General features: G+C 43.8%; 1 protein-coding gene across 18 annotated transcripts in view; it reads right to left on the bottom strand.

The window, feature by feature from the left end:
- Positions 1–3,735: 3,735 nt before the first annotated feature.
- SP140 (SP140 nuclear body protein) overlaps positions 3,736–10,914 on the bottom strand; it is a 73,209-nt gene continuing 66,030 nt past the window's right edge. For 17 of the 18 annotated variants that reach the window (XM_032355108.1, XM_032355110.1, XM_032355105.1 and 14 more), the window contains 6 exons: positions 8,862–8,903; positions 6,539–6,654; positions 5,744–5,849; positions 5,325–5,402; positions 4,987–5,130; positions 3,736–4,192 (listed from right to left, as the gene is read on the bottom strand). In XM_032355108.1, coding sequence (XP_032210999.1) covers positions 4,085–4,192; positions 4,987–5,130; positions 5,325–5,402; positions 5,744–5,849; positions 6,539–6,654; positions 8,862–8,903 — 594 coding nt within the window. In that variant the 3' untranslated portion in view covers positions 3,736–4,084. The remainder of the gene's footprint in view (positions 4,193–4,986; positions 5,131–5,324; positions 5,403–5,743; positions 5,850–6,538; positions 6,655–8,861; positions 8,904–10,914) is intronic. The other variant, XM_032355120.1, reaches the window with a different exon arrangement.

Below are 10,914 nucleotides of genomic sequence, written 5' to 3'. Positions count from 1 at the left end.
ATGGAATTAGTGCATGGGGTTGGGGGAGCAAGTCATGTGCCCAGGGATGCACAGCCACGAATGATGCTGGATGGCCCCTAATGAGGAGCTGGGATTCCACCTCCTGTGCTGGCTTTGAGAACATAGCCTGTGTTCTCAAACACGAGGCTCTGCGGTCCCTCATTACAACTTAGAACCGTTCACAACACCAAGAATAGTCAATGAGAGCCAATTGCAATTGAGGCTTAATGAAAAATTAAAGCTGTGATAAGGACGATATAGAATCATATTTACTGACACGTAACAGTGCCCATTATACACAAGTAAGTGAAAAATACTGATTAGAACACATTTTATTATTAAGACAGTATAACCATTGCCCCCTCCTAGCTGGTACTCACCCCACCCTCATCCCCTTACAAAGCCTGGAATAATTTTCATCAAATTGGCAAGCATGGTTATTCTCCTTACCCGGAGAAGACTAACAGGCATTGCGCTTCTTCATGGTAGAAGATGCAAGGTACAATAGCTTGGAACTTTAGAGGGATGTCCTGATATGCCCCTCACATTTGAACCCCTAAATACTTACCTATATGGCATGTACCGGAATTCTCAGTAGGGCTTATCTCTCACCATCTGAAGTAGTGTGATTCAACAAGGCTTTCAGAACACAATACTTCCTGCTTCTCAGATCTAATTTACATACTGTCATAGTGATGGTTAATTTTATGTGTCAGCTTGATGGATCAGAGGACACCCTGTTTAAACATTATTCTTGAATATGTCATTGAGGATGTTTCTGGATGAGATCAGCATTTTAATCAATGCACTCAGTAAAATCAACTGCCCTCCCCAGTGTGGGCAGGCACCAGCCACATCATTAAGGGCTTGGATAGAACAAAAAGGGGAGAAAGGGAAATTCATTCTCTGCCTGCCAGCTTAGTTGAGCTTGGATTCACTTTACTTACTCTCTTGGATTTTCTACTCTCTTAGACAGGGATTTACATGATCTCTTCCTCTGGTTCTTGGGCCTTCAGACTTGGGCTGGAATTATATCTCTTCTTTACTGGGCTTCTGGCTTGCAGGTGGCATGTCATGGAGATTCTTGGTTCTGTTCCCCCAGAAGAGCCCTGATTAATACAGTCATTGCTATAGCAGACCGATGTACTATATTTACTGACCAGGCAGACTAGGTTCCTTCCAGCCATGTTGTAACAGAGAACAGGAAAATTCATATGGTTCCAGGGCAAGACTGTAAATATGGACTGCTGTTCAGTCTATGTGAACATGAACTTCTGAACTTCTTCTTACCCTATTTCCTACCAGATACGTTAAAAGCACATGTTAAAGTTGCATAGTGTGTACACCATAAGCCATGCTACTCAGCTCTAAGGAGGATACCACATCCAGAACAACAGCTGGCTCGGTACTACAACTTAATTACAGCTATTTATTTATTTATTTATTTATTTATTTATTTATTTATTTAAGAGAGAGAGAGCATGTGCAGGCAGGCTGGGAGGGGCAGAGGGAGAGACAGAGGAAATCTTAAGCAGACTCCACGCTGAGCATGGGGCTTGATTTCATGACCCTGAGATCATGACCTGAGCTGAAATCAAGAGTTGGACGCTTAACTGAGTGAGCTACCCCTTGATTACAAGTCTAGTAGCCATGAACCAAGTGGCTTCTACAGAGGTCAGACCAAATGGAAGGATAATGAGGATACAACCACTATAAGCTTGAAGTCTTTGCAGGTGGCACTAATCTCGGTCATTCCCCAGCCCAGGAATATGATATTGCTTTTGACTATTTCACCATGGGAAATTTCAGTTCTACAGCCTTCCACTGGGATTTTCTTAAAGCAGTCATTATTATCTCACAAGGCATTTTATAGGTTAAAGGACCAGTTCATCCAACTCTCATGTGTGTCCTGATTATATGCTCAGAACCTGGGGTGGCTCCAAGGATTGAGTGGACCCCTTGTGACATGGATATTACCTGACTTCCATATACTCCACTCTAACAAGGATCGTGTTGGGGCTTTGCCTCCCTAGAGTAGCATCAAATCAGATGTTGTTTTCAACAATCTTTGAAAGATCTATGTATTTTCCATTTTCTGACCCATAGTTCTAGAATAAAAGAACATCGACCATTTTGGTGAAGATCTGAAGAAATCACTACATGTATTATTTGCAGTTCTCATTTCCATCAGCAGGTTTTGGGTCCAAGAATTGACTCAGGCCTGGAAACTGGGCAAGGGATCTTGACTTTTCATTGGGGCAGCTGAACTCAGTTATCTGATCATCAATTTTTAATCACTTTTGATGGTATATATGAAGCAATCTCCTTGTTGGCTGCCCATCTGTCTTGCCTATAAGAACACCATGTCTTATTAACTATCTCCAGAGACATCCATGGACCAGGCCCCCTGGCTGTTCCAACCTTGCTCTCCATTCCAGAAGTTACATCATCTTGCTCTGACAGTTAAATGTTGCCCTTTGCTTTTGTTGTCCACTCATTTCCATTGCTACTAGGGAATCCAGTTCTGTAAAACATGCCTACATTTTTCCAACCAACAGAGAGTGGCCCCTGCTGAGCATCCCAAGAATACTGGTGCCCCCCCCAACAGTGCACTGTCACCTGGTTAAGTCAACATCTCTGAGGCTTCCTGAGGAACAGTTACCTGAAGAATGGGATTTCCAACTGCAGAAAGCAGAGCTATGCCAATTTCACTTTGCTTTTAGACTCCCCCATTCCATAATCTGTCCCACTAGGTCCAATATCTCTACTTCTGCTTTGTCTAGTGTGTACCCTGCCTTACAGCAAGCCTATAAGAGCCACCCAGAAGCACAGTAGAACCATCACCTTTGGCTCTTGCCAGGCTAATGAAGTTCTGTGGCACAGCAGAGTGCACCCATATCAACAATTCTCCTCTTTCCAGTTTCACATCCCCCTTTCTTCCTTTAGGATCCACTCCCAGACACAATCCCCTGGCACCTGCTGGTACACACTGGCCAGTCCCATAGCACCATTGGACTAGAAACCCTCTCTTCACCTAGCAGCTGTACTCAGGACATTCCCAGTCAGGGCGTGTGGAGGCTACTCTGCAGGGTCCTCATTCAGGGAAGAAGTGGGGTGATAAGGTCTGTCTCCAAAAGTAGGGGCAGGAGTTCTCTTCTACAGGCCCAGTGGGTTCAGGGGGATCTGGAGTTCAGAGTTCTCATATACATCTTCCTAGAGAGCCCCTTTCTGAGTTCCATGGTTTCACTCCTTCTTCATTAGTACCCTCCCTCTGGCATAAGAGACCATCCTGAGCTTAGAATTCAGTCTTCTCGAAAGTTCTACTGTTCTTAAAATTCGGGTCAGGCCCTCCATACTGTCTGCTTTCCAGCTGCAAGTATGAGGATCTCTTTGTTTAGGTAGTTATTAACAGATTTAAGCCTGTCATTTATTCTTTTCAACATATTAGAGGCACTTAGCAATAACCATCAAAACCCATGGTTCTTAGTGTTACTATTTCTCTTTTCGTAAATATCAGGCCATCATATCAGCTGGTGTGCCTCTTCCCCTGGAGCTCATCCAGTTTCCTACAGGTGAAAGTTTGGGCAATGGCACTGTTATAACATCCCAGGAACTATCAACATTCCGCTTGTCACCATCTGGCTAAGCAGTGATCCAACATCAGAACTCCATCCTTAAGGCCCATTTGCTGGGACAGTTACCTGAAGTTGGGTTCCTCGGAAGCAGAGGCTGAGATAAAGTCTCTTTAGTAAGTGATTTATTATGAGAAGTTTTTCAGGAGAAGAAGGGAGAGGGAAGAAGGATAGCATGGTGGGAAAAACCAAGCATGGATGTGGTCGCAGCTAGAGGCTAGCTCTAGCTTGATCTTCTGGGGAGTGCACGAGCATGAATCACACCACACATTGGTCCCACCTTGGGGCTGGGGGCCAGCTCCCAGGTCCAAGAGGTGTTAACTCCAAATGAAGCTGGCATTGGCAGAACGTGATATTTTGGGGAAGGGTGGCATCCATAGCCAATCCTCACAGCGGATGGGAGATGAAATTTCTGCCCCAAAGGGAATTTTCCAGGATACCAACACCCTCCACTATGCCTGTGAACTGCTCTCATTTGTTTCTTCAATAGCAAACACTTCCTTGAATTTCCTCTCGAATTTTTTTTCCAGTCTAAGTCCCATTAGGCCAAAGTCATTGTACTGAAAAGAAAAAAAATTTAAGGACAAAAATAACAATCCTCCTTGTCAGTGTTATTAGACACCTTGCAATCAAGAAGTTTGAAGACCTTGCTTAAACACCTAAGTTACATTAACCAGGTGACACTTAAAAATTCATGCAGCTAAGAGTAACTGTTGTTTCCTAAATGCACAATTACTTCTCATTAAGCAGACAGGGATGGGAAATCACTGCTTACCTGAGACCTTGACTTATTTGGTTTGGGTTGTTTATTTTAGTGAGACTTAGAAAAGTCATCTACGTTCTTTGCAACCATCAAAGAGCTAGTAGTCTAACTACAATCAGCCATCTCCTTCTAGTCCTAGAGGACTTCTAGTCCTCTCTGGTGACCCTGTAAGACTACACACTCCACTCACATGCAAAGGAGTCTGAAATTGGGACTTCTAAGAGTTTCTAGTGAGTTTATCTGGGGAGAGATAAGAAGGGTGACATAACTTTAAGAAGCAATTCTCTCCTTGGGTTTGAAGCAGGCAGGACTCCACTGTTCTTTGGGGACACCTGTCACCTTGGAGCAAGGGAATGAGCTCTCAGGGGCCTGGGGTTCTGGTTACAGAAATAGCTTCTGACTCCTCTGACTCACTCTTACCCTGCTATGGTGAGCTTACGTCCTGAATTAGAAAAGTCACTCCTTTCCAGAACACTTCCTTGTGCAGGCTTGTCATAGGGTGAGGGAAATGTAAAATTTTCCAGGCACCAGACTATGAGGGCAGAGTGACTCAAAGGAAAAAAATGAAATGAAGGCTGGGAGAGCCTGTACCTTGTAAGACACCCTGTGGTTCTGAAAGATGAGACGCATGTCCTGCACGAAGTCCCCTACTTGGCGATAACCCTGTTCATTCAACTTCTTCTTGATTTTGTCCAACCACATGGGTTCCTTCAGGTTTTGAGAAACCTCTCTAATCTGGTAAGAAAATAATATCAATGGAAGAGTTACTGGCATAGTTCAATGTCCCCAAATCCAGCAGAGACACAAGGTACAGATAATGGCGGCTCATGCTGTCTCATGGGATTCAGATCACAAATTTCTCCAGCGCCTGTGTGAAGGGCCCAGAACATCACAGTGGCCTAGAAGTGTGGTTGGTTGTTATTACTTACATAGTAATAATATGGGATCTTCGAAAAAAATGAGCTCTCTGAATGGCAATAAACCTTCATGAGGAGGAACTCACATTTCTGCAAAAGAGGAAGGCTGTGAATAAAAAGCCGTTTGGGTGGGAGGGGGGTGTGTGGGGGGAAGCTCTTTGGAGACATTAAACCCATACACATGCCCAGGCAGAGACATGACTCACACCAGTGTTCTGGAAGTTTCCCCAAACATGTTTGGCTCTTGGAAACAGACATGTAATAACAGAGTTATTTCTTCCACAATCAAGTTCTGGTATGATTTCAGCATGGTTGAGACATGGCTTGGATAAATAGACTCCTTTGGGGCACCCTTCCTCTCCCCCCTCTACCTGTTGGACTTCTCACATGTACAGGATAAGGAGAAGGCTTGGGGATTGCACCCAACTCACCAACTGCTCCTCAGGCTGCATCTGTCTCTCCAGGGCCTCAGATTCCCCGTGACATGGCTGCCTTTCAAAAGACTCCATCCTGCAGATGGTGCAACTCCATGGGCTCCTAAGAGGTTGGGCATGAGTGGACAAGGGCCAGGGCCCTGAAAACAGACTCTGTTCCAATGGCTACCACTATCCTCCTTTCAGGCATGGCTGATGGACACAGCTGGGAGATTAAGGGGTGCCCCAGAGTCTCTAAGACCCCCAACCAGAACTTAAGCCCATGACTCTCCTCCCATCTACAGTGGCACCAGAAGACTCAGTGCATGGAGGGTGGTGTCAGGGTAAGTGGTGTGTTCTCCTTCCCTTGGCTGAGCTGCTGGGAGCACAAGACGCCCTGCCTGTAACACCCAAGTGTCAAAACTGGGCCTTAACCCCTTGTGACCCAGGTTTCTATCAGCCCATTGAGCCCGTGGTAAAATGCAGGAACCAGACCACATTTTCTGCCTTTTCTGAAAAAGCACAAAATGCAAACAGTTGATGTTCCCATCTTTGTGAATAGGGGCCTAGGCTAGAAAACACCTTGAAGGGACAGTAGCAGTATGAAGGCAAGGGATGCAGCCACCAGCCTCAGCATCCCAGCCTCAGCAAAGAACAGTATTATTTCCTGCCAGTGTCTTTAAACGTCTCTCTGGACCATACTACTGGACCCCAATGTCCAACCCTGCTTTTTCTCTGCTTCGGACACATAGGTTCCTCCTATTGCGGGGGGAAGGATTCCTAATCAGGGCCAGGGGACTTTATCTCACAAACCTCTCAATTTCCACAGGTGGGATGTGACAGTATTCATGAAAAGATCTCGAACAAGTATCACAGCAGAACAGCCTTCCTCCCCTCCGGCACATCTCACATATGTCGGAGTTTCCCAGCTAGAAGATGAAAAAAATGTCCGTGTCCCTGGTAAGACCCCGACAGACCACCGCTACGGGAATCTAGAATTTGAGACCTTTGTGCGAACCTGCCTGGACACATCTAGCTTCTCCCTGAGGTATGAAGGAGCACCATGGGGTGGAGGCTTCAGAAAAAGTTACCATCTTCAGTGACGCTTGGGAGGAGGAGCCTGTGTGTCATGCCAGAAAGTCCTCCCTATAAAACCAGAGTATCTAACACAGAAAGACTAGCAGCAAAACAAGAAGATGGTTTTATAGGAATCTGAATACTATTATTACTTTGCAGATAAAACAAGTTCCCAAGAGAAAGTGCTGAATGTATTTGCCTATGCCACAAGGAAGACAGACTTATGGAAAGATGAAATTTTGAGAATTTAATAAGATAGCATAAACCCCTTAATGTGGAAAGTGATAAAAGATGAAAAGACACTCATTAACAATATTTTGAGTCTTGTTTTGGGATTTGGGGTGAAAATATTTATGTTGAATGAATTGGGTTCTGGTTATTTCTTTTGTTTTTAAGAATGGCCATGTATGAGGAGGTGCTAACCCCAATGAACATCTAGCCAAATTCTCCCATTCAATGTTCCAGGGGATCCTCAAGGATACCTCCACTGGGGCTGAGACTGCTCTGGCATGGAGCTGTGGGGCCATTTTTCTTCTCATCAGTGCAGGCACTCATAGATTACTGTCATCAGTCTCTAGGAAGTGATGACCCCTCTCCCCAGAAGGACAATGAAATAACAAATTCAGCCAATGTTTAAGAATCTGTCATTTGTATACTTCTTAACAGATACATCTGTTTGTTTCTTAGTCCAGCTGCACACTAAACTCATCCAGGAAGATTATGTAAAATTCTAAAATCCTGGTCCCAATGCCAGAGATACTGAATCAATTGGTCTGGGTGGGCACAGCCATTGGTGTTCTTTTTAAATTCATAAAATGGGTAATTTGTGCATCAGAATCATTTGGGGCTTTTAAACAATCCTAATGTCCAAAACATAGCCTAGATTGAATAAATCAGAATTTCACAGAGTGGAATCAGGCAATGTTATTTTTCAAAGGTCCTCAAGTGATTCAGTGTTGAGTTAACCCAAGTTGAGATTTAGCCTGGTTATTAGGCATGGGGATATTATAAGTCAATGTTGAACTGGACCATAGTATCTACCCCTGGAAAGATTATGAACAGGGGTGAGGGTCTATGTCTATCCCAGACAAGCCACACAACACTGGCATTGAGGGCTGTTTAGATGATTGAAGACTCCCTCAGTTGGCCAAGTGTCAAAATCAGTGTGGATAAGATCTAAATATTGTTGGGGGATTGCTTTGAAGGTATAGTGTACACAAACCCATCCGAATACCCCTCCTCTGTTGGGTGTACTGTGTCAATCTTACTGCTTGATATCCTCTGTGAATGCTGCCCCCTGGAGTTGTACAAAGATCACTCTGCTTCAAAAGTCTATTTTGATGCAATGAAAGGAATCAAAGTATGATTTAGCGTAGAGAGAGCAATCACCCATAATTTTGGCAGAAGTTATAGCAGGTAGCCATATGGGACCAAGTGATCCCATATTGTGGGGATTGTGTGATTGGCTACGTGGTGATGGTTTCAGCCCTCACCACCTTAGCACCTTGATGGCTCCCTTGAGATTGGAGACATGGCCTCCAAAAAAGACCACTTGCCCTGCATGCACTTATCTGCAGGACTCACAATAGGGTCTACCCCCTGGATTCATCACCAGCTTGGCCGAGCCTGTTCTTTCTGGTGGATCTTAGCTCTGCCTGTACCTTGGAGTGGATGTTTGTGATTTTCCTTTCCTCCCCTATTGCCTTATTTAAAATGCTATTCTCCCAAATTTGCTCCTTAACCCTAATCTGCTGGCCAGCTCTAGCTATTACCACTTTAGGCCCTGGTTCTAGAGACCCGAATGGTCTAAAGTTCTGCCTCCCATACTCACTTTCAAGGCGAAATGAGGAAACAGGAAGGTTTCCCTGAACAAATAGGAAAAAATATTTTCATACAGAGACACCAACTCCCTGGTATGGGTGCTGCATCTGCTCTTCTCCACTCGTCACACACAGTGACACATTCCAACTGAGTGTGAGCATGCTTCAAGGAAACAGCAATGACAGTACATAGAGGAACAAGGCCTCGATTATTCTGGGGTTGGAGGTGTAGTACTTACTTGAGGGTCAACCAAGATGTTGTCATGAGTCCTTGGTATTTTCTGTTGAAAAGAAAGAAACACTGAATGACAATATTGAATACAAGGATTGCATCCATCCCTTATTTAACAGCTATCTGTGGAGGAATTCAAGCCACAGTCTACCCATTATTTCATACTTTTTGTATGGACCTATGTATCTACTTGGAGAATAAAAAGTACCAAAATACCACTGTTTGGCCCAATGCAAATTCAATTTCCTGGATTTCTGACCCAAGGTAGACCTTTATAAAACCAGGTAGGGAGTCCAGCCCTGATTTCCACAGATGGAGTTGGAGAAACTCCACTGGTTCTTTTATTTTGAAGAACCCTCAGGCATTTTTCTCTACCTTAGAAAGTATCATCCCACCAGGAAGAGGTGCAATGGGAGAATCAGGTTGAGAACTCATCATCAACAGCCCCCAGTGACCACAGGACCCAGAGTCCTGGAATCCATGGAAACATACCAGAGAATTGCACTGACTTTTGCAGTCCTCTTAGGGCACAGCCTCAAAGATAAAATGTGCCCAAGGTCCCCATTGTGGCAGCTTTTCTTCCAGAGAAAAGGTCATCCTTCTCTCTCCTCCCTCCTTTTCTTCCAGAGAGAAGGTCATCCTTCTCTCTCCTCCCAAAAAGATGTCAGCTGGGAGACTTTTCAGAGGTAATTGATTATCACTCACTAAACTTACAGTGCTTTTTGCATATTCAATAGAATGACCAGGCATCCTTCCCTCTGTAATATGGTTTTAATCTCCAGCCCAGAGCATAGTAGTCATAGACAAGTGTGATCCATGGGACAATGACCTGAGAAGTGTCCAGTCATTGCCTATCTCTCTGGGTGACCTAAAATCTCCCACTCCTCCCTAGGTTAGAATTTGAGGTTGAAATAATCCTTGAGGTCAGGAATATTGTTTCAATCAACTTTAATGGCCATTAGACATTTAGTATGGACTTGACAATTATACGTTGAATGAGTAAATAAGTGAATATTACTTAGCTTAGGAAAAGAGATTACTTGCTATCTCTTAAGAAATATTAGTATACAATATACTGGAGGAATATATTATTTTGCAACACTGCAACTGTCACCAAAAGATATTAGTGGCCCTTGTCAGGAGCCAATAAGCTATCATGTGATATCAAGAGTGATACTGAAGTTTCTGAAAGCCAAGGGGCTCCAACAGCCAAAGAGATTCTGGGAGACACAGAGGACCCATAGGGATAATAATGAATTGTAAGATCTTCCATTCTGGGGAGTTTGTGGAGAGACACAAAATATAAAGGCAGCTGAAGCTTGTTGTAGGAAAGTATTGCACCCATGGATAAGGGTAGATACTGTTGATAAGAAGTTGCCAGCTGACAAGGGTAATCTGACTAACTATTTTATCTTATTTTTTAAAGTTTATTTTAATTTCATTTTTTAAGTAAGCAGTATGACCAACATGGGGCTTGAATTCATGATCCCGAGATCAAGACTCACATTCTCCACTGAATGAGCCAGTCGGGTCCCCCAAACAGAGTAACTCTTGACATCTGGGAAATGATACAGATGCTGGTCTTTAATATACTAAATTGATCAAATAATAGTTTCCCTTTAGGAAATCCAGTGGATGCAATGTCCCAAGGACTGAAAGTTCAAATGATCCAGAACATCAGAAAATCACATTCCCAGTGGGAGATGACATTTCTTTGGCCAGCTAGGCATGGCCTATCTTAGAAGTCTATGAATGTCTTAGATGGCCATTCTCACTTGAAGTATGTGAGAATGACACTTCTTTTCTCCCCCTCTTTCTCAAGTTCTTGTTCATACTCGATCTTGGAAAATCCATCACCTTGTCCTGAATCTACACTACACTTAACCTGTTTATTTGTTGTCTACATAGACTTCTTCTATAGAGGAAGAAACCATTTTCTCAGATAGAAAAGAGGTCTCTACAGCCCCCCCCCCCGATGTAGCCAAAAGGGTAGCATCAAAGTAAACAATTTTCCAGATCTGCCCCTCCCATATGATACATCAATCTCCCAAGAAGTTCTA

This window comes from Mustela erminea, chromosome 8 (assembly GCF_009829155.1).
Source record: "Mustela erminea isolate mMusErm1 chromosome 8, mMusErm1.Pri, whole genome shotgun sequence".
Taxonomy (NCBI): Eukaryota; Metazoa; Chordata; class Mammalia; order Carnivora; family Mustelidae; genus Mustela; species Mustela erminea.
This window is presented reverse-complemented; position numbering and strand designations above follow the sequence as displayed.